Here is a 24190-nt window from a genome sequence, read left to right on the forward strand (position 1 = left end):
TCCATGTAGTATGAGGGCTCATCTACACAATCTATTCATAGTATTCAAAAAAAACCAAAAAACTTATTGGCCCTCACACTCCATGAGGTGCTAAAATTAGTCCATCATTCGCCAATCAAAATTAAAGTTGTGTACCAGGCTTAAGGGCCCTTTTCCGCTAGCAATCGCAATCACAAACGCCAGCGATTGCGATTTTTCATTAATTTTGTTATGCGATTTTGTTTTATTTGCATTGCATTATCACGCTTAAAATCGCTCCAGAAAGCGATTGCGATTTGCAAATGGAATCACTATAGTGGAAAATACTTCTCATGATTTCTATGATAAAGTAGCAACCCTAGTGATTTTCCATTCAGCTGTGTAGTGGGAAAAGGCCCTTCCTGTCAACCTTATGCTAGGTGCACACATGAGATAAAAGTCTTTGGAAAATAAAAGATCTAATGGTGGCCCACTCACCATACAATTTTTAAAATATCTTTTCAATTCAAGAATTGAAATACATTTTTCTGACTGATTGTAATATTTAAAAAAAATCTGACGAATGTACCACACACGTGGTCAATTTTTACCCAAAATGATTGAAAACTGAGAAAATTGCTTGGAAGTGTATATGTTACGGCCAGAACCCGAAGTTTGGCCAGAACTAGAAGTGGCCGGCCACTTCGGGTTCTGGCCGGCCAATGCGCGAACTGGCCGCTGCGCTGCGGCCAATGTGAGAAATGAAACAATTCCTGTAAGGTTAATGTGATGTTGTGGCCGCAGCGCAGCGGGCAAATGTATCACATCTTTACTTTGTTCAATGGCATTAAGCCGCCCGGCTTTTTCCTCTGCCTCTCTCTCCTCCCCCCGCCTCTCTCTCCTCCCCCCCCCCCCCCCCGCCTCTCTCTCCTCCCCCCGCCTCTCTCTCCTCCCCCCGCCTCTCTCTCTCCTTCTCTTATGGGCACAGCCGGGCGGGGACACGCGTGTCCCTCCGGAGTCGTTCGTCGCGGCAGGGGAATCCTGCCGTTCTTGCAGAGCGGGTGCTGGCAGAAGCAATGTCTGCAGCCTCCCCGCTCTGCTCTCCTGCCGCGAGGAACGACTCTCCTGGACACGCGTGTCCCCCGCCCGGCTGCCCATAAGAGAAGGGGAGAGAGAGGCGGGGGGGGGGGGGGGGGGGAGGAGAGAGAGGCGGGGGGAGGAGAGAGAGAGGCAGAGAAAAAGCCGGGCGGCTTAATGCCATTGAATAAAGTAAAGATGTGGGATACATTTGCCCGCTGCGCTGCGGCCACAACATCACATTAACCTTACAGGAATTGTTTCATTTCTCACATTGGCCGCAGCGCAGCGGCCAGTTCGCGCATTGGCCGGCCAGAACCCGAAGTGGCCGGCCACTTCTAGTTCTGGCCAAACTTCGGGTTCTGGCCGTAACATATATAAGGAAAATTACAATCTACCACACACCATTCAATTTTCATAAAAATTGATCAGACAAATCCAGCACTCCCGATAGACTTTTATTGAATAAAAACGGGAAACCAGATCGGATTTCTTGCTCGAATAAAAAAAGATTTTGATTTTTCACAAAATGCAATCATTTTTATTGAATTTTACGGATCATTTTATTGTATCGTGTGTGGCCACCTTATTGCCAATTATACCCCCTTCCATGTAGTATGAGAGCATATCTACACAGTCTATTCTCAAGCTGAATACACCCATCAGATAAAAATCATAGCAAACTCAGGTAAATCTATCATATAGGTTTGATCTTTGTAGAAATGCTGTACATATGCAAAAGATCCATTCCTGCAAAATGCTTTCATAGGCCCAGTGCACACCAAAAACCTCTAGCAGATCTGTAAAATGCTAGAGGTTTTTGAAGCAGATTTTCAGAGCCATTTTAGGGCCTATTCACACTTTGCGGGAGTGATTTTTCCACAATTTAACGCGGAAAAATCACTGAACACTGCAGCAATTTTTCCGTGCTTGCGTTTAGCGCTTCTATAGCACTGAAACGCGATCGCTGGGAAATCGCCTGAAAATGGTGCAGGTTACACGTTTGCGTTTGGCGATTTGCGTTAATCGCCGGTGATCGCCCAGTTAAGAACAGGCCCATAGGGTATTATGGCACTAGCGCTTTCAAAAGCGCTAGCGATTGAGCGTTTTGTCGGTGTGAGGTAGAGAGGTTTTCTAAACATGCCTAATGTTTTTTGGAGTGTTTTTGTGTAGCAGATTACAAATATTGTTACAGTAAAGCTGTTACTGAGCAGCTACTGTAACAAAAACTCCTGGAAAACAGCTCTGATCTGGCGTTTTTCAGAGCAGTTTTCCACTTTCCTGTACTTTAACATTGAGGCAGAAACGCCTCAGAAATCAGCAGAAATGCTGCAGCCCCCGAGTTTGCGTTTGTGGAAAAAACAAACCGCTCTGGTGTGCACCAGCCCATTGAAATACATTACCCAAGCAGTTTTTAAACCACTAGCATTTTTAAAAACACTCCAGAACTGCTCTGGTGTGCACCAGCCCTCAGTCTACTTACTTACTTCTTTTTCACGCTTGCCTGTGCACACAAAAGCTAAGAAATATCTGTAGATCTCATATGCCTGGTACACACAATGAGATTTTTTGACAGGTTTACTGCCAGATAGATTATTTCCAACATGTCAGATCCGAATTCTGATCGATTTTCCGTTTAAGTCTATGAAAAATCGATCGGAATTCAGATTGGACATGGAAATCATCTATTACTATCTTTGGAGGTCTTTCGTGAAAGATTATCTGCAGATTTTATCTTTGATCTTTCATTTTTCAAAGACTTATCTTGTGTGTAGCAAGCTTTACTATTCAAAATGTGCTGGCTCTACTACTACATGGAGGTGGTAAAATTGGTCAGAGATTAGCCAATTATAATTGAAAGTGTGTACTAGCTTTAATGTGTGTTAAGGTGGCCATACACTGGCCCGATTCGCGGCCGTTTCGACAGCAGATTCGATCCTGGGATCGAATCTTCTGCCAATCATTCGCGCTAAACGCACCCGCCGATCTGATTTCCTCCCGAAATCGGATCGGTCTGTCGATCGCGCCGTGCGGGAAATTACCCTCGATCGCCCGCGGGTAGGTAGCGCGTCGCTAGCGGCGGCAGATCCGGTATACATTACCTGACGCTGGCTCCCGGGCGTCTTCTCCGCATCTTCTCCGCGCTGCACCCGCTCCATCCCGGCGCTTCCTGTCACTGCAGTGACCAGGAAGTTCAAATAGAGGGCGCTCTAGTTGAACTTCCTGGTCACGGAGTGACACAGGAAGCGCCGGGATGGAGCGTGTGCAGCGTGGAGAAGATGTGGAGAAGACGCCCGGGAGCCAACGTCAGGTAATGTATGATCGGGGAAGGGGACAGGCGGCAGCGGCGGCTCCACAGATTGTGATTGGTTTCAGGCTGAAATCGATTCACAATCTGTCTGCAGTAAAGGCAGCCATACGATCCCTCTCTGATCAGATTCGATCAGAGAGGGATCTATCTGTTGGTCGAATCTAATGGCAAATCGACCAGTGTATGGCTACCTTAAATACATGAAAGTGGTAAAATTGGCTTTAAAGCCTGGTACACACTTTCAATTATGATTGGCCAAACACTGATCAATCTTACCACCTCCATGTCGTATAAGGCCCCTTTTACACTTACTGCATTGCTTCCAACGAACACACCTCATCGCAATGGGTATTAAAGTCAATGGAACATGTTACACTTACTGTGATAGTGACGGACCTCCTCCAGCTGACGCAGAAGCTGCAGTGCGTTATCACCACTGCACGGCACCAGAAATAATTGGTAACGTTAACGCTTTTAATTTTCGGAGTGTTTGCAGTGCGCATAATGACTGACAAGACGCAGGCACTGACGCAGATTGACTGACTAACAAGACGCAGATTGACTGACTGACAGGATGCATGCGCATATTGACTAACAAGACGCAGGCGCTGACGCAGATTGATTGACATGACGCATACGCTGACAGATTGACAGGATGCATGCGCTGATGCAGACTGACAGGACGCATGCGCTGATGCAGACTGACAGGACGCATGCGCTGATGCAGACTGACAGGATGCATGCGCTGATGCAGACTGACAGGACGCATGCGCTGATGCAGACTGACAGGATGCATGCGCTGATGCAGACTGACAGGACGCATGCGCTGATGCAGATTGACAGGATGCATGCGCTGATGCAGACTGACAGGACGCATGCACTGATGCAGACTGACAGGACGCATGCGCTGATGCAGATTGACTGACTGGACGCATGCGCTGATGCAGAATGACAGGACGCATGCGCTGATGCAGAATGACAGGACGCATGCACTGATGCAGATTTACAGGACGCATGCGCTGATGCAGATTTACAGGACGCATGCGCTGATGCAGATTGACTGACTGGACGCATGCGCTGATGCAGAATGACAGGACGCATGCGCTGATGCAGAATGACAGGACGCATGCACTGATGCAGATTTACAGGACGCATGCGCTGATGCAGATTTACAGGACGCATGCGCTGATGCAGATTGACTGACTGGACGCATGCGCTGATGCAGAATGACAGGACGCATGCGCTGATGCAGATTTACAGGACGCATGCGCCGATGCAGATTGACTGACAGGACGCATGCGCTGATGCAGAATGACAGGACGCATGCGCTGATGCAGATTTACAGGACGCATGCGCTGATGCAGATTGACTGACAGGACACATGCGCTGATGCAGACTGACTGACAGGACGCATGCGCTGATGCAGATTGACTGACAGGACACATGCGCTGATGCAGACTGACTGACAGGACGCATGCGCTGATGCAGATTGACTGACAGGACACATGCGCTGACGCAGATTGACTGACAGGACACATGCGCTGACGCAGATTGACTGACAGGACGCATGCGCTGATGCAGATTGACTGACAGGACGCATGCGCTGATGCATATTGACTGAATGACAGGACGCATGCGCTGACGCAGATTGACTGACTGACAGGACGCATGCGCTGACGCAGATTGACTGACTGGACGCATGCGCTGACACAGATTGACTGACTGACAGGACGCATGCGCTGATGCAGATTGACTGACTGACAGGACGCATGCGCTGACGCAGATTGACTGACTGGACGCATGCGCTGACACAGATTGACTGACTGACAGGCCGCATGTGCTGACGCGGATTGAGATCACACGAGACTGAAGAATGCTACTTTATGAAGGCAGGCAGCCTCCAGTTTCCTGTCCACGAAGTCTGCCGCATATACTAAAGCATGTGTCATGGTGCGATGTGGCAGCCATATTGCAGCACGAATATTGCATCGCATCAAGTGTAAAAGGACCCTCAGTGTCAACAAATATTTAATACTATAAGCAGATTGTGCAGGTAAACCCTCATATTACCTGGAGGTGGGAAAATTCGTCAGTGATTGGCAAATTCATAATTGGCTGTACTGTCAACCTTATTGATTGTCACGTGATCTTTAGGGGGACAGCTTAGTGCTGTGCGGACACACTGACTGTAACCCGCCAGTGCATGCTGTTTTGTGAAGAGGGGAGGAGGGGCAAAGGGAAGTGAATGAGTGAGCGGTGTCCGCCAGCACAGAGAAAGAAGACAATGCACTCAACTGTCACTTGTCATTGGATCATTTAAGGTCACACACAATAGATTCTCAACCAACGTGATTCTCGACCTGGTACACACCTTCAATTTTGATTGCCCAATGATTAGCCAGTTTTACTACTTCCATGTAATATGAGGGCCAGCAGATGTTGAATACTAGGAGCAGATTGTGTAGGTGAACTCTCATACTACATGGAGGAAGTAAAATTGGTCAGTGATTGGCAATCATAATTGAGTGTGTGGACCGGGCTTTATGGGGCTACATCCTGGATTTCCAATATTTATTGCTGTCCCGTCTCCTCATCTGTGAAAATTTCCACTTCCTGTCCAAAAAGGGAAGGGGTTTCCAAATAAAGGCAGAAACAGCAACACATAAAACATTTTGGTAGAAGAGTCAGAATGCCGGACTTGTTTTTATTGTTGTTGACACAAAGAGAACAGAGACTGTTCAGTCCATCTGGTGGAAAGGCAGGGAGAGCTTCCTGGGAAGATCACAGCCTGAAGCACTAGAGGATCCGTGTTGCAGAAAGCAGTTGGGTATGAATTAATTTACTTCACATCAGCTTAAAAAACTATTTTACTTTCCTGGGGCTTCTTCCAGCCCCTACAAGTCCAGTGTGCCCCTCGCCGCAGCTCCGATCCTCTCCCATCTCCCGCTGCAGCGTCTGAAGATCGCTGACCCCCGGATGGGTTGGCGTGTTCTGCGCACACAAACAGGCTTCTACCCACACCGTGCGCATTGTGCACACACTGTGCCTGTGCAGTCCCGATAATGTGGGCATGTTCACAGGCGCATGCACAGCAGACGCCATCCGGGGGTCAGCAATCTTCAGCGAAAGATGGGAGAGGACCGGAGCTAAGGTGAGGGGGCACACAGGACTTGTAGGGGCTGGAAGAAGCCCCAGGTGAGTAAAATAGTGTGAAAATAATGTAATAAAAAGGTGCTTTATTTTTACAATAATTATGTATAAATGATTTAGTCAGTATTACCCTCTGTAAAATCTTTCCTCTCCCTGATTTACATTCTGACATTTATCACATGGTGACATTTTTACTGCTGGCAGGTGATGTCACTGGAAGGAGATGCTGCTTGCTTTTTTTTAGCAGTTGGAAACAGCTGTTATTTCCCACAATGCAACAAGGCTCCCACAGTGTGATGTCAGCACCTTGGTCCTGACATCACACTGTGGGAGGGGTTTCACCACAAAATCAGCCATACAGAGCCCCCGATGATCCGTTTGTGAAAAGGAAAAGATTTCTCATGTAAAAGGGGGTATCAGCTACTGATTGGGATGAAGGTCAATTCTTGGTTACAGTTTCTCTTTAAAGGATACCCGAGGTGACATGTGACATGATAAGATAGACATGTGTATGTACAGTGCCTAACACACACTTAACTAGGTTGTGTTCCTTTTTTTATTTCTCTGCTTGAAAGAGTTAAACATCAGGTATGCAAGTGACAGTTTCTGTCCGGGTCGGGACTGGGTCAGACTATAGCATAACCCTCATTGATAAGGAATTACAGCCATAAAACACTTTCCTGTCAGTAAATGGCTTCTGAGAGCAGGACAGAGATACAAAGGGTCAATAATTCAGACATTTGAGCTCTGACATATATCAATGAAGGTGTCATTGAGCAGAGACAATAGAACCGTAAAAACTAGATTTAAATCTACAATAAAACTGTGGGATATTGAAAAAAGTAATTTTTTAGGAGAAGGAGGATAGATACAATTGTTTTTCTCATCGGTTTATTTTCACTTTGGATGTCCATTAAAGGCAACCTGAAGTAAAAGGTACTGTATATGGAGGCTGCAATATTTATTTCCTTTTTAAACAATACCAGTTGCCTGGTACCCCTGCTGTGCTATTTGGATGTAGTATAGTCTGAGTCACAATCCTGAAACAAGCATGCAGCTAATCTTGTCAGATTTTTGTTAGAATTCTGATATGCATGATTGTTCACGGTCTATGGCTAAAAGTATTAGAGGCAGAGGATCAGCAGGACAGCCAGGCAACTGGTATTATTTAAAGGGAACCAGAGACGAAGCACCCTTGTGTATTTTACCATATCTATTGCTCTCTGTTTCATCCTCGCTGCTAAAAGTGTCTGTTATCAGCTGTGATAAGAATCCCGGACTGAGCATTCAGTCTGGCTTTGCAGGGAATAATTATAGCTGAGTCATTATAGCAGAGCCACAAGGGGGCAGGCTTGGGATTGAAAAGACACCAGAGAAGACAGACTCAGCTATAATCATTCCGTAGCAAAGCTAGACTGAATGCTCAGTCAGGGATTCTTATCAGAGGTGATAACAGGCAGAATAAACAGAGAACGATGAAACAAAGAGCAGATTAGGTGTTTACTGTCATGTTCCCACTGATTTATAAGGTAAAATACATGAGGGTGCTTCATCTCTGGTGCTTTTTAAAATAAAATAAATATGTCCTTTACACCAGGTGTATTTTCTACTGGCTGCGGAACTCTCAGTGAACAAACCAGACAGCACTAAAGATGTCGCCGCCTGTGAGAAATTTCACAACGTAAATCAGGCTGAGAAGATTTACAATGGGCAAACATTGACTAAATAATTAATTATAAATGACTATTGTAAAAAAATATGTTACTGCATTTCCTCTTTAATTACCTGACGAGCATAATAACACTTCGACGCCACGGCGGTGGTCGGAACAGCTTCAAATGGTCATTTCCAGATCCCCATTAACTTTTGCCATATTTCACCAATGCAGGTAGGACAGTTCCCATCCAGAGGTATATTATAATGCCAGACGTCTGTTGATAGAAGATGTGCAGGCCAACCTAATGTACCAGCTGACCTCCCACCAGAGAGGAGCGGTAGAAGCAGCAGCTGGTGAGCGACTTTAGTCTGCCTAAATATTATTCGGAGATGCCGAAACGGTAGCAGAAACCTCTGCAGGCTGCCTGAGGGAATGTTATTTTCTCTTCTTTCACTTTTCGCCCTGGAAACAGACCAGACGCCGCAGACAACATACGCCTTTAAAAGAAACATTTTATTACCTCTCCATTCCAAAGGTTGGAAAAGAAATTATTTAATGCCTGCCAAGAGGAGATGGAACATTCAGCGTCAGAGGCGTCGGTGCCAAAGTTCAGCGCGGATGAGAGAGATTTACTGAGGGGACGCCACTGAGGGCAGCGAATCCTCCAGCATCCAATCACAGGCAGGGGAACAAATGAAGGAAGGATGGAAGGAATAAAACCAAGCAGGTTTTCTCAGCAGAGGATTGGATGTTTGGCGGCACTGCAGCATTCTTCCCTCAGTAAATCTCCCCCGCGGAGTTTCGGCTGCTACTGAGTGGCGTCACTAGGGGGGTGTGGTAGGAGCGGACTGCACCAAGTGTCACCAGCAGAGGGGGTGACACCAAGCTCCAGGCTAAGGGAGAGTAAATATCCATCAGTCTAGTTCCTGTCTAGCTGCTCTGTACTGAGCTGATAATGAAGTCCAGAGGCCACCAGGGCCATGTGGTGACCACCTTAACATCCCCTTATTCCCCCCTTAGCAAAGGTGTCCCATCCAACCTCCCGCCCCCAATGCCAAGGGTGTCCAGCATGGTAACAATCCCCCATCTCCTCCCATAGTGAGGGTATTCAGTGTAGTACTGCTCCCTCACCCCCATAGCAAGCAACTCCCCACCCCACTCCCAAATTGTGGCCAGTATAACAATCCTTAACCCTAACTTCTCTCTCTTCTTGTAGCAAATGGGTCCAGTATAACCCCTTCCAAACCCCATTCTTAAAGTGACCCTCCGGACTAAAAATCTACTCAGCAGAACTGAAAAGGCTTGGTGTTTCTTTAACAGTTTCACAGCATCAGAACTTTGTTTGTCTTACCAAAACATTTTTAGCTGCATTTTTAGCTAAGCTCCACCCATCAAAGAAAAAAAGCTCAGGCTTTTTTTCCCCTGATGCTGTGCAGAGCATGATGGGATTTCCTATGTTGTTATTCACGTTGCCTAGCAACTGGGAGAGGTGCTCAAGACACAGGACAGTTGGAACTGTGTCTCATGCTCCCTGTCACCTCCTTTCAACCAAAAAGATGGCTGCCATCATGAAATCAAACATTTGCCTGTTGTTTTAAAACAGTGTGGGTAAGAGATTATATTACCTATCTATTTTAATTAACATAACTAATTTAACTTAATGACAGTATGTTTGTTTAGGCTAAAGTTCCTCTTAACAAATGTTAGTAACAAGTAAAGTTACTGCAAAAAAGTATTACAGTAAAATCTTAAGTAAACTCTGATATAGTAAACCTCTGGATATAGTAAACTCAGCCCTCAGGTCCCAGCAAATGCGTCTGTATAAATCTACAGTGTGTGACCAATTCTGATAGAGTAAACTTCTGACACTTCTAAAACTACTTTTCCTGGTGCCTTGGAGTGTATTATAAAGGGATTCTGTTATATTGTATTTGTTTAGCCTGGTGAAATTGGAGGTTCATGGGGTAAGACAGGGGTGACACCATGAGTTTCAGCACCGGTGACACCAGCCCTAGTGACGACTCTGCTGCTACTCCCTGTGGCCACTCCTCTGACCATCTCACCAATCACATGCAAGATCCATCCTCTCTGCTTCAGTCCCCCCTAGTGTTAAAATCCTCAGACTGGGCGTGCGGATGCTAAAGATAAACAGAACCGTCATGAGATGATCCTATGTGTGGGGGGGGGGGCTACCAGAGAGCCCCCCTCTTCTCTGCCACGATCTGGATGAAGTGGGCGTGGTTGGCGTAGAGGCTGCAGTTTCCGCTGACGTCCACCCACTGCACCTTCCCGGCATCGTCACCCGCTTCTAATGCCAGCTGGTCCAGTATGTGCCCTGCGGGAGGAGGAGGCGTTAGTGTGAGGAGAAAAACACAGAACATAAAGAATGAGACTTAAAGGGAACCAGAGAGGAACGTAAGAAAAAAGAAAAAGCTTTTATACATACCTGGGGCTTCTTCCAGCCCCATAAGCCTGGATCGCTCCCACGCCGCCATCCTCCGCTTCCTGGATCCGCCTTTACCGAGTCCCGTCACTTCCGGCCAAATGTCCGCATCACAGGGGCTCCCTCCATACCCGTACGCATGCGGCTGCGCAGTAAGCAGCCTCACACGTACGTATATGGAGGGAGCCCCGTGTGATGCGGACAATTGCCCGCGTCCGCCGGCCATAACGGGACTCGGTACCGGCGGATCCAGGCAGCAAAGGACGGCGGCGTGGGAGCGATCCAGGCGTATGGGGCTGGAGGAAGCCCCAGGTATGTATAGAATCTTTTTCCTGGGGCCTCTGGTTGCCTTTAAAGGGGAACTGAAGAGAGAGGTATATGGAGGCTGTCATGTTTATTTCCTTTTAGACAATACCAGTTGCCTGGCAGCCCTGCTGATCCTCTGCTTCTAATACTATTAGCCATAGCCCCTGAACAAGCATGCAGCAGATCAGGTGTTTCAGTGGTTCAGACTTGTAAGTCTGATCTGACAAGACTAGCTGCATGCTTGTTTCTGGTTTTATTCAGATCCTAATGCAGAGAAATAGGCCAGCAGGGCTGCCAGGCAACTGGTATTGATTAAAAGGAAATAAACATGACAGCCTCCATATACCTCTCTCTTCAGTTCCCCTTTAAAGCTAACCTGAAGAAAAAAAAAAAATACATGATATGGTGAAATGTATGTGTACTATGGATAAGGAATTTTTATTTTTAGTTTTAAGCTTTTTTTTTAAATAACACTGCATCATACTGTCACAGTTGCAGGTTTAAAAACCACACTGTCTTTTAAACTATAAAGCAAAGCAGAGGTAATGACACCTTAAACCCCCCTGCAGTAAAACCTTATCTCAAGCTGTTTCTCACCGTTTCTTGGCTATTTAAAGGATACTCGAGGTGACATGTGACATGATGAGATAGACATGTGTATGTACAGTGCCTAGCACACAAATAACTATGCTATGTTCCTTTTTTTCCCTTTCTCTGCCTAAAAGAGTTAAATATCAGGTATGTAAGTGGCTGACTCAGTCAGGAAGTGACTACAGTGTGACCCTCTTATCAGTGAGGGTCACACTGTAGTCACTTCCTGTCTGAGTCAGGACTGAGTCAGTCACTTACATACCTGATATTTAACTCTTTCAGGCAGAGAAAGAAAAAAAAGGAACACAGCCTAGTTATTTGTGTGCTAGGCACTGTACATACCCATGTCTATCTCATCATGTCACGTGTCACTTCAGGTATCCTTTAAGTGCTTCAGAAAACAGGACTGTATTCGACTCAGTGGGTCAAATAGCTCAGAAAAGCTCTTTTGCATACATAACTGAAGTTTTTTTTTAACTCTTCCTGTACTGAAAAACAATATACGAATCTTTTCTTTGCTACTAATGTTCTATTTCTTACACTTCCAATTCAATTCTACACTTACACTTTCAATTCATTATATCATAAGTTTATTTTCGCTTCAGGTTTGCTTTAAAGGAAACCTGCAGTGAGAGGGATATGGAAGATGCCATATTTATCTCCTTTTAAACAGTGCAGATTGCCTGGCTGTCCTTCTGATCCTCTGCCCCTAATACTTTTAGCCATAGTCCCTGAACAATCATGTAGATCAGCTGTTGCTGACTGAAGTGTGACTGGATTAGCTGTGATTCAGACACTACTGCAACCAAAGAGATCAGCAGGACAGCCAGGCAACTGGTATTGTTCAAAAGAAAATAAATATGGCAGCCTCCACACCCCTCTTATTTCTGGTGTGCTTTAAAGGCCCACAAATGTCTCCTAGCCGTGTGCAACAGGCAGCCGCACAGATGATTTATGCTTACGTAGCTTGTTTAGCTGATGTGGAATGTATCATTAGTCGCTTTCTGTACAACAGACTGGCAATGTTAGGGTTGGTTCACACTGGGGCGATTCTTATGAGCTTTGCTGATCGCCGGTGATCAGCAAAGCGCTGCTACAATGTATCCCCATGGAGATATACTCACACTGCAGCGGTTGTGATTTCGATTAATCACAAACGCGCTGCATGCAGAATTTTGAGGGCGATTGTGATGTGATTCCCGTTCTATTGAATGGGAATCACAAGCGCAAATCGCACAAACATTTTTGTAAAATCGCGATTGGAAGCCGAACACAATCTCGGGCTAGCGGCGCTCCAAGCGCCGAGCGTGAGCTAGCCCCAGGCTGCAATCCTTACAGAGGGATTCTGTCTGTGCCAGCCCCAACTCATTTCTTTTTATCTCTTACATGTGCTTTATTTTTATCATATTATCTTTCTGTGATCCCTGCCTATGTCCCACCCCTAATACCCCACCACCCCATGCAGATCAACTATCCCTGCCACCTTCTCTGTTCAGATGTCTTTTTGATCTACAAACACACACAATTCTTAAAGTGAACCAGAGACGAAGCACCCACTTGTATTTTACCATATATATCAGTGCGAACATTAGAGAAGACACCTACCCTGCTCTCTGTTTCATTTTTAACTGTTCAGCTTGCTTCTAATCAGTCCTGATAAAATCCCCCACTGAGCATTCAGTCTGGCTTTGCTATAATGACTCAGCTATAATGATTCCTGAGCAGAGCCACAAGGGGGCAGGCTTGGGCTTGAAAAGACACCAGAGAACACAGACTCAGCTATAAAAATCCCAGAGCAAAGCCAGACTGAATGCTCAGTCTGGGATTTTATCAGGGCTGATAAGAAGCAGGCTGAACAGTGAAGAATGAAACAGAGAGCAGGGTAGACGTTTTCTCTAATGTCCCCACTGATATATATGGTAAAATACATGAGGGTGCTTCGTCTCTGGTTCACTTTAAGCCCCATCTACACCATACAATTTTTTGTTTGATTTGATTCATTGTTTCAATTCAATCCGACATGTCCGATCGGGATTCGATTCAATTTGCCATTGTTTTGCAATGGCAAATTGAATCGAATCCCTATTGGACAGGTCAGATTGAATTAAATGAATCGAATTGGAAAAAAAAAATTGTATGGTGTAGATGGGGCTTTAAATAAGCAAGTAATACAGCGATATGTGGTATGGAGTGGGGGAGGGGGTAGGGCAGATATTAAGTTTCTCCGCTGGTTCCTCCATCAGCGACAGACAAAAACTTCAGAGGGTCATTAGATCAGCAGAGAGAATAATCGGGAAACCCCTCCCTCCACTTGATCTACTCTACAACTCGAGACTACGCACTAGGGCGCTGAAGATAGCCATGGACCCCTCACATCCGGGCCACTGCTACTTCAGTCGCCTGCGTTCAGGGCGAAGATTCCGGGTCATCCCCACCAGGACCACGAGGCATAGAAACTCTTTTTTCCCTTCAGCAGTCAATCTCCTGAACTCCACCCACATCTCACCACCACCCCATCCTTCTTAGGTTCGCAGACGTGCTTGGGACTTATGGGCCGAGCCCTCATAGCCTGCCTCCTGTTTCTGTTGTATCTTGTTAAATGCTTTATCATGTATGTCTCTTGTTTAGTGCACTATTTTTCATGTCCTTGTAGATGTTGAGCTCTGTATGTGCCAAACCCAATTCCAGGCGTGATCCTGTCATGCTTGGCGAAATAAATGATTCTGATTCTGAAGTAAGGATAAAACTTGACAAGAATGTCCCCAGAAAGACAGTGCTGAATTTACGTAGTCAGAGGACCCATGGGTGGGGCTCCTCCACAACATAGTGCAGCAGTTAGAGGATGTGATGTCACGCGGAACACTCCCCACCTGTGTCGTCATGGTAATTGACCGCCTGAGTCTCCATCCAGGCATTGTCGGTGTTTCGGGGGTCATCCACATACCCGCGGTAGACCTGAAAGGAAAGGATTCCTCGTGTGAACATGACAAGAGTAAAAAGTAGGATTCCAAGTTTAATAAAATGACAATGCTCTCCACAAAGCACAGATGTTACAGGACTATAAAACTACAAACTTTCCCTGGAAGGAACAATAATGAAGTCATGTTCTGTCTGCACCACACCTACAGCGGGTGAGGAGAAGCATATTGCAGCCAAAATACTAAACGCACAGTTATCACACATTGGCCTCAATTCACTAAGACATGCTCGGTAAAAAATAAAGGATTGGTAAAATACCACATTAGGCGTTCCAGACCTATTTTTTTTTTTTAAATCCAATTAATACTTTGACACATGCAGTAACAGTTTGGTTATTTACCAGAAAACTGCATGACAAATCACTACAGGAAAGTTTAAAGTGAACCAGAGACGAAGCACCCTCATGTATTTTACCATATATATCAGTGGGACATTACAGAAAACACCTACCCTGCTCTCTGTTTCATTCTGCACCGTTCAGCCTGCTTGTTATCAGCCCTGATACAATCCCCGACTGAGCATTCAGTCTGGATTTGCTCAGGAATCATTATAGCTGAGTCATTATAGCAGAGCCAGAAGGGGGCGGGCTTGGGCTTGAAAAGACATCAGAAAAGACAGACTCAGCTATAATGATTCCTGAGCAAAGCCAGACTGAATGCTCAGTCGGGGATTTTTATCAGAGCTGGGAACAAGCAGGCTGAGCAGTGAAGGATGAAACAGAGAGCAGGGTAGGTGTTTTCTCTAATGTTCCCACTGATATATATGCTAAAATACATGATTTCATGCAGTACAGACTGTCCCCACTTACAAACAATTTAAGTTACAACATTTCAGAGATGCAAAGTTGTCTTCACGTACAAATTATCCAATGCTGCTTTTTATTACATATTTTTATTGCTATGTTACAGCATTGTATGGATGTTATAAGTTGCTTAAATCACTTTACAGGGCACTCGTGATGAAAATAAACTAATCAAATAAACAATTTCATCTATCCTCCTTCTCCTAAAAAATGACTTAAAGGGACTCCGAGCAGTGCAGAAACTATGGAAAGATGCACATCATTTTAAAGCTCTCTTTCTCCTTTTTCCAATGATATATAAAACGCCACCCTACGCCTTTTAGTTTTCGCAATTGATGATATCCATCAAGCCATAGTTATATTGTATTACACAGGACGACACTTTCCCCAGTGTCAGCAGCTCCATTCTCCATTTTAAAGCTCTCTTTCTCCTCTTTCTGACTACACCTAAATATTTGCCCTACGCCTTTTAGTTTTCTCTATTTTCGCGTTCGAAATCGCGGTCGCGGCAATTTCAATCGCGAAAATAGCGAAAACTAAAAGACGTAGGGTGGTGGTTTATATATCATTGGAAAGAGGAGAAAGAGAGCTTTAAAATGATGTGCATCTTTCCATAGTTTCTGCACTGCTCGGAGTCCCTTTAAGATATTCCACAGTTTTATTTTATATTTAAATCTACTTTTTAAGTTTTTACTTTTTTATTGTTTTTGCTCAATGACACATTCATTGAAGTATGCCAGAGCTAAAATCTATGAAGTATTGACCCTTTTTATCTGTTTCTTGCTCTCAGAAGCCATTTTCTGCTAGGAAAGTGTTTTATAGTTGGAATTTCTTATCAGTGGGGGTCACACTGTAGTCTCTCCCAGTCCTGACGGAACTGCTACTTGCATACCTGATGTTTAACTCTTTTAGGCAGAGAAAGAAAAAAAGGAACACTGCATAGTTATTAGTGTGCTAGGCACTGTACATACACATGTCTATCTCATCATGTCACATGTCACCTTGGGTATCCTTTAACTGAATGCGGTAAAGCTTTGGGAATTGAAGCCATTGTATCGCTCTGAGAAAGATCTTTCTAAGCACTGTAACCAGAACACCAATACTGCGACGGGCCTCATCTTCCCCTCACGCCACTCTCAGTTCTCTATTGTGTGGACTCCAGCAGGCGCTGGACACTGAGGTGATTGCGTCACACGATGTCTGTAGGTTTGTCAGCTGCTCCTTCTTGGTATGAAACTCCATTTCTACCACATCCCAACCCACGGCCATGCTGGACGGCTGACACAAGGTTCCAGAGAGTCACGCTGCTGTCACTAGACTCTGTCCCCACTGTCTGCGGCCTCTGCAGAAATCCCAGTTCATCAGACCAGGCTACAGCTGACCTTTGTTGGTGATCCTGGGAACGCCTCAGCCTCAGGAGGGAGGCCTAACGTGCTGCACTGTATTCTGCTTTCTAACAACCATTAAAGGAACTCTTAAAGGGGTTCTGTGGATATTTTCTAAAAACAAAAAACTGACACTTACTACCGGCCCGCTGCAGCTGTCAGGTGTCCGCGCCGTCCTTTACTATCCTCTGTTCCTTGCCGCTGGTCCCAGTCTAGTTATTCCTCTAACTAGACGGATGCAACTGCACCGCTCGTGTCTCTGGGAGCTTCCTGCTCAGCACAAGAAAAACCGTTGTACTGCGCCTGCGCAGGAAGCTCCCGGAGACACGAGCGGGAGCTAGGACGTGCGCGGCTGTGCAGGTGCAGTTGCATCCGTCTAGTTAGATGAATAATTAGATGGTGACCAGCGGCAGGGAACGGAGGATCGTAGAGGACGGTGCGGGCACAGGACAGCTGCAGGGGGCCGGTAGTAAGTGTCCGTTTTTTGTTTTTAGAAATATCCACAGAACCCCTTTAAGCGGGGAAAAGATGAACTTACCTTCTTCCAGCCTCCCACAGGCTATCCGGTCCCTCACTGTCCTCACAGTCCATGCCGTTGTGCCCCCAACTAGACCGTGCAACTGGCTTAGTCACAGGATTGTGCACGTGTGGCCTGGAAGAGTTCTGCACATGCGCAGTTGCAAGTTTGCCACTAGTCAGGTTTAGGGGGCCCAGCAGGAAACCTCATAAGAAAATTCTGCTGTGATTGGATGAATGCCACCCTCTCAAACTTTTACGTTTCGGATAGGTTGTAGTAAACTACGCCCACATTATTCAACCAATCACAACACTTTTGTACTGTAGAGGGCGCTGTGATTGGCAAACTGCTCCCAATGAGGTCTCCTGCTGGGCCTCCTAAACTAGATTAGTGCCTGTACAATGGAGAGGGGAGAGGAGAGGAGCAGCATGTGCTGTACTATGGAGAGGGGAGGGGGGAGAAGCAGCATTCCCCTATTGTATTTGAAGCAGAGACAAATAAGAAAAGGAGATAAATGGCAGTGACTGCAGCCAGAGAACTAGAGATTAAGGTGTTGGGGGTCCTGGGGCGCCTCTTACTCTAATAGCAATCAGTGCGTGATGGCTGGGGTGGGAGGGATGGAGGGGCGCACTTTGGTGTCTCAGCCTTGGGTGCTGGAGGACCCTGTTCCGGCTCTGAATACAGCATCATCAGAGTTTCCCACACTCAGAGCAGAAACCTGCAGCCCCCCAGCACTCAGATATCAGACAGGTGGCCACCACCACCAAAACCACAGGCTGTGATCAGGTGCCGATTTGTAAAGCAGGGGGAAAATTGTATTGCGCATACTATTTGAAAGACAACAACATCCGATTACGACTACCCCTGAGTCTGACGACAGTACAAGGACGAAACCGGTAGGGCTGGAGAATGGGAAATCTGATGCACTTTGCATGCAAAATGGAAGTTTGGATTCCAGGGGACCCATGACAATTTCGCAGGGGGGCCTCATGGGCTGTTACGCCTCTAGCCACTTATCTGATATCTGAGCGCTGGGTGGCTGCAGGTCTGTTCTGAATGTGGGAAACTGAGTCTAAGGATACTCTCAACATTCTAACAAAGATACATTGATGACATTGTGGCATGTGGTTGTGGCTGTTTTTCAACCCAGACAGCAGACAGTGCTGGAGCTTTTGCTGAAGACAAAGACAGACACAGCTCAGACAGACAGGAACTTGTTCTGCTGCATTCAGATCCTCCACAAGTATCCACTTTCCCCTTGTGTTTTATGCATGCTGGGTTTTCACCTGTTGCATTCTACAAAGTATGAATATCTACCAGCAGGGGGAGCACCTCTGGATGGCTGGGGAATGTGTGTCAAGCTGTGCATGCGCAGTGTAGAGATCTCATCACAGGCGTTCCTAAAAGATGATAAGAGTGAAGCTAATGGCTGACCACAATGAGAAGAGCTGCATGCTATTCATACAAGCCTCCGAGGAAGCACAACTCCCTTCTTCCTACAGCTGTGCTGCCTGCAAAGCTTACAACAACAAATAAAATTTGTAAAGTGTTCTCCCGCAGGACTGAATGCACCTAAGCAAGGCTCAGACAAATAATTGGTTGATTAGTAAATTGAGGTACCAAGGAAGAACTCTATAAGTCCACAAATGAAAGGCTAAACAGGTAGCGTTTCAGTCTAAATTTGAAGTACTGGTCACACCCTCTTACTATGTGACATCACATGCAGCCTTGGGCCGTCCATGAGGCGGGGTGCGCAGGTTCCTCAGGCAGGGGAAGTGGGGGGGGGGGGGGGCATGCCTTACCTGGGGCTCCCCCTCCAGCTGTTTTCCCAGCATTTAAATAATCAGCGAGCGGGCCAGGAAGGCAATGGCTCACCTTCCTTCTTCCGCTCCAGCATTGCGTTCCACCACTGACCAGAGGGCAGCATTGCAGGAACTGACACGAGCGTCGGAACGTTGCTGGAACAGAAAAAGGAAGGCAAGCCATCGCCTCCCTGGCCCGCTCTCGGATTACTTATATGCTGGGCAAATAGCTGGAGTGGGAGCGCGGCCGGAGGAGCCCCAGGTGAGGGAGGGGGGGTCTGCCCCCCTCCCCACCGCTGCTCCCCCTTCCTGGCTGCTACCCCCTCCAGGTCACCTATTTCTGGGGGCAATTAGACTACCTATAGGGGGGGGGGGGGGGGCGTGTATCCTTACAAATTTGCCTCAGGCAGCAAAAAGTCTAGAACCGGCCTTGATGACGCACAGCTTTAGGCTAGTAATTTTTTTCTATGTCTTTCTTTCTTTTCTTTTTTTTTTTTTTCAAAGCATACAACCCTCCCCTCATCACCAAAAGGTTTTTGAGGGCTAGTACGGTTTTTTTTTTTTACATTCAAACCCCGTCCCCCCTTCTCACCACCCAACCACCAAAACTTTTTTGTGTACTGCACTGACAGGATACAACCTAACAGGTACCAGAAGTGGCATATCATTTATACAGATAGTCCATGTACACGCCTAGTCTTACTTAGAAACTGCCTGTGTATCGTTACTCTTTTTTCCTCACTGTAAGGGTTAATCTACAGCTTTAACGCCTGGGACCCACCAGCAGCGCTTTTCTAAGCACTAGTGATTTGAAAAGCTCTTGCTAATGCAATGCTATGGATGTTTGAAAAAAAAAAAAAAAAAAAAATCACATCACTCAAGTTGGATCACAGCCATAGCATTACATTAACAAGAGCTGCATGCCCTGCAACTTCTTTTGTGTGGCAATGTACCATGCAAGAGTTAGGTAAACTGGGGAATGATCATTTATCAACAAGAAAAGTAATAGAGATTTTAACTTTTGGATTGCCTGGTTAGCATCCTTATTACTTGTTTACCAAATAAAAATCAAGAATTGAGTTTTGAATTTATGCCCGACAGTTACACTTTAAGAGACTTAGACTGCCATCTACTGTCCATTCTGAAAGTTACAGCTTTAGTCTGGGCAAGGAAGAAAAGGGGAAGGTTTTTGGACTTCTCCATTCTCCATGCTGCTAGTCACAACACTGGACTCAAGGTGGAGCTACTTAGCTGTGGCCCAAAGGTAGCAACTGCTCTGCAGATACTCAGCTTCCATCATGCTTTGCCAGGTAGCATCGAGTTTCACCTGGGGCTTCATCGAGCCCCCTGCAGCCGCCCTGTGCCTGCGACGTTACCAAACGATCCTCCGTTTCCCCGCTGCTGCCCTGGCCGCATGCGTCCTTGCATGCATCCCTACACCCAGGAGCATACTGCGCAGGCGGAGTAGAGATTTCCTCGTACTGTGCCTGAGCAGGACACTCCTGGCCACGGAAGCGCGTACGAGGATACGTGCACCCAGGGCCGCACAGGCACAGTGACTGAAAGTGAGCCGCGGCAGGGGTACGGAGGATCGTTTATAAACGGTGCGGGCACAGGACAGCTGCAGGGGACTGGCAGAAGCCTCAGGTAAGTGAAACTTTTTTTTTTTTTTTAATCTTCTGGTCCGCTTTAAATTTTATTTCCACCTGGTCTTGGACTTTAAGACGGAGACCACTATGGGCATGGATACCATATTTGGGTGTCATAAAAATGGGCTGAAACTTATAAATTAAATTTTTGCTCTAAAATATTAAATGCAGTAAAAAAACAAACAAATATAAAACAGTAGAAGACTGGTCTGATGTCATTTCAAGCCACATTTACACTTCACGGAAGCTAACCTATAACATTGCTGACTGCAGGACAAATTCTCAGATTGTCTCGTAATTAAGTAATGAAAGCAAACCGGCAACTTTATAAAAAAAAAAGTTAAGATACCTACATTGAGGAAAATGCAATGAGGGTAAAGAAGCGCCTAGGGGGTTTATAAAACTGCGTTAAAACAACAGTAAAAACGATAAATGAGGTGGCTTACAGTACCTCAACAAGGACATTCTCATAGGAAAAAAAGGGAATTTTTGCACAGGCAACGCGTTTCACTGGTCTAAGCCCGCTTCCTCAGGTCAATAAGAGTGCAAGAGTATGTAGAGCCAGTATGCAAGGAAGCACTCCATGCATACTGGCTCTACATACTCTGGCACTCTTATTGGCCTGAGGAAGCGTGCTTAGACCCGTAAAAAAAAAAATCCCTTTTTTCCTATGAGAATGTCCTTATTGAGGTAAGCCACCTCATTTATCATTTTTACTGTTTTTAACTCCGTTTTATTAACCCCTGGGTGCTTCTTTACCCTCAGTGTGCTTAGTCACCCCCCCCCCCCCCCACATCTGTTGTGGGTGGGGTTCAAAAACGGACCAGTTTTGAAGTAGTTATTGTCTTTTAAAAAAGAAGCGACCACGACCAGTCCCAGGGGCACGTATGTGGACCAAGGACTGCTCCCAAAGCCAGCAGGGGACAAGCAATGTATACTACACTGGGCACATTGAGCATTAGGGGGACAGCGTCGGGGGTTTCATAGCGTTCATCCTAATTTCGCTCACCGTTATCGCTTCGCACCTGATCGACCAAATCTGTGCTTCCAAGTGCATGCCCGATTGACTGTGTGACCACTTTCGGGCTGAAATTGGTCACATGAATCGGTCGGACGTGCTACATCTTGCAGCACGCCCGACCGATTCATGTGACCAATTTCAGCCCGAAAGTGGTCACACAGTCAATCGGGCATGCACTTGGAAGCACAGATTTTCATCCAATTCAATTATATTAATCGTATTGGATGGTTGCCCGGCCGCCAAGTCGCCTGATGTACAGTATAGCCACTTTAAGCTGAAGGTGTGATAAGGTCTTGGTAAAGGGTTAGGGCGAATGGATAGACAGGTAGCCGAGTCTGAAGAAGTAGGCCTTGAGAGCCTGTTTATACGTGTTAAAAGTAGGGACATGTCAAACCCTGGGAGAGAGTTCCAGAAAGTGGGATCAGCTGTTAAAAGTCTTGGAGCAGTGCATGGAAAGAGGTTACAGAACAGGAAGACATTATTGGGTCACATTATATTTTTAGGGCATCACTAAACCTGCCTCCCCCTACAGGTGGAAGAGGGATGCTGCAGGAGAGAAAGTCACAGTGTGCAGTCCACATAGACAATACAGAGGTTATCCGCACGGTGTACCACATACCGGTAAATACTCCTGCGAGAAGAGACTCTGTATCCGGCTCCGTGTGTCCGCCGCCTCCGTCTTCTCCAGAGAGTTCAGCGCCTCCTCACAGAACTCCCTGCGCAGGGTGGCTGTGACCAGTTCCCCCGGATCCACCATCCCCTGCGGGCAGAGGAACATTTCACTCAGACTTATTATCATTGTGTCTCCTCCCACAATGGTGAGATCTCCCTGCAGTATTCTGTGTCTCCTCCCCGCCCACAATAGTGAGATCTCCCTGCAGTAGTGTGTGTCTCCTCCCCCCCTCCAATGGTTAGATCTCCCTGCAGTATTCTGTGTCTCCTCTCCCCCCCCTCCAATGCTGAGATCTCCCTGCATTAATTTAGGTCTCCTCCCTCCTACAATGGTGAGATCTCCCTGCAGTAGTGTGGGTCTCCTCCCCTCCCACAATGGTGAGATCTCCCTGCAGCAGTTTGTGTCTCCTCCCCACCCACGCTGATGAAATCTCAGTGCCGTAGTTTGTGTCTCCTCCCCTCCCACAATGGTGAGATCTTCTTGCAGTAGTGTGTGTCTCCTTCCCTTCCCCCCAATGGTGAAATCTCCTTGGAGTATTCTGTGTCTCCTCTCCCCCCCTCCAATGGTGAGATCTCCCTGCAGTAGTTTGTGTCTTCTCCCCTCCCACAATGGTGAGATCTCCCTGCAGTAGTTTGCGTCTTCTCCCCTCCCACAATGGTGAGATCTCCCTGCAGTAGTTTGTGTCCCCTCCCCTCCCACAATGGTGAGATCTCCCTGCAGTAGTTTGTGCCTCCTCCCCTCCCACAATGGTGAGATCTCCCTGCAGTAGTGTGTCTCCTCCCCTCCCACAATGGTGAGATCTCCCTGCAGTAGTTTGTGTCTCTCCCCCCCCCACTCCCACAATGAGGAGATGTCCCTGCAGTAGTTGTGTCTCCACCCCTTCCACAATGGTGAGATCTTGTGTCTCCTCCTCCCTGCAGTAGTTTGTGTCTCCTCCCCTCCCACAATGGTGAGATCTCCCTGCAGTAGTTTGTGTCCCCTCCCCTCCCACAATGGTGAGATCTCCCTGCAGTAGTTTGTGTCTCCTCCCCTCCCACAATGGTGAGATCTCCCTGCAGTAGTGTGTGTCTCCTCCCCTCCCACAATGGTGAGATCTCCCTGCAGTATTCTGTGTCTCCTCCCCCCCCCCTCCAATGGTGAGATCTCCATGCAGTAGTTTGTCTCCTCCCCCCCTCCAATGCTGAGATCTCCCTGCATTAATTTAGGTCTCCTCCCTCCTACAATGGTGACATCTCCCTGCAGTAGTGTGGGTCTCCTCCCCTCCCACAATGGTGAGATCTCCCTGCAGCAGTTTGTGTCTCCTCCCCACCCACGCTGATGAGATCTCAGTGCAGTAGTTTGTGCCTCCTCCCCTCCCACAATGGTGAGATCTTCTTGCAGTAGTGTGTGTCTCCTTCCCTTCCCCCCAATGGTGAAATCTCCTTGCAGTATTCTGTGTCTCCTCTCCCCCCCTCCAATGGTGAGATCTCCCTGCAGTAGTTTGTGTCTTCTCCCCTCCCACAATGGTGAGATCTCCCTGCAGTAGTTTGCGTCTTCTCCCCTCCCACAATGGTGAGATCTCCCTGCAGTAGTTTGTGTCCCCTCCCCTCCCACAATGGTGAGATCTCCCTGCAGTAGTTTGTGTCTCCTCCCCTCCCACAATGGTGAGATCTCCCTGCAGTAGTTTGTGCCTCCTCCCCTCCCACAATGGTGAGATCTCCCTGCAGTAGTGTGTCTCCTCCCCTCCCACAATGGTGAGATCTCCCTGCAGTAGTTTGTGTCTCCCCCCCCCACTCCCACAATGAGGAGATGTCCCTGCAGTAGTTGTGTCTCCACCCCTTCCACAATGGTGAGATCTTGTGTCTCCTCCTCCCTGCAGTAGTTTGTGTC

At 46.8% G+C, this 24190-nt stretch overlaps 1 protein-coding gene across 5 annotated transcripts in view; it reads right to left on the minus strand.

Annotated features, from left to right (window-relative positions):
• Positions 1-8647: 8647 nt before the first annotated feature.
• The window catches only part of NUDT9 (nudix hydrolase 9), a 36978-nt gene continuing 21435 nt past the window's right edge, over positions 8648-24190 (minus strand). For all 5 annotated transcript variants that reach the window (XM_068243828.1, XM_068243830.1, XM_068243832.1 and 2 more), the window contains 3 exons: positions 22268-22408; positions 14364-14448; positions 8648-10488 (listed from right to left, as the gene is read on the minus strand). In XM_068243828.1, the coding sequence (XP_068099929.1) occupies positions 10343-10488; positions 14364-14448; positions 22268-22408 (372 nt within the window). In that variant the 3' untranslated portion in view covers positions 8648-10342. The remainder of the gene's footprint in view (positions 10489-14363; positions 14449-22267; positions 22409-24190) is intronic.

This window comes from Hyperolius riggenbachi, chromosome 7 (assembly GCF_040937935.1).
Source record: "Hyperolius riggenbachi isolate aHypRig1 chromosome 7, aHypRig1.pri, whole genome shotgun sequence".
NCBI lineage: Eukaryota > Metazoa > Chordata > Amphibia > Anura > Hyperoliidae > Hyperolius > Hyperolius riggenbachi.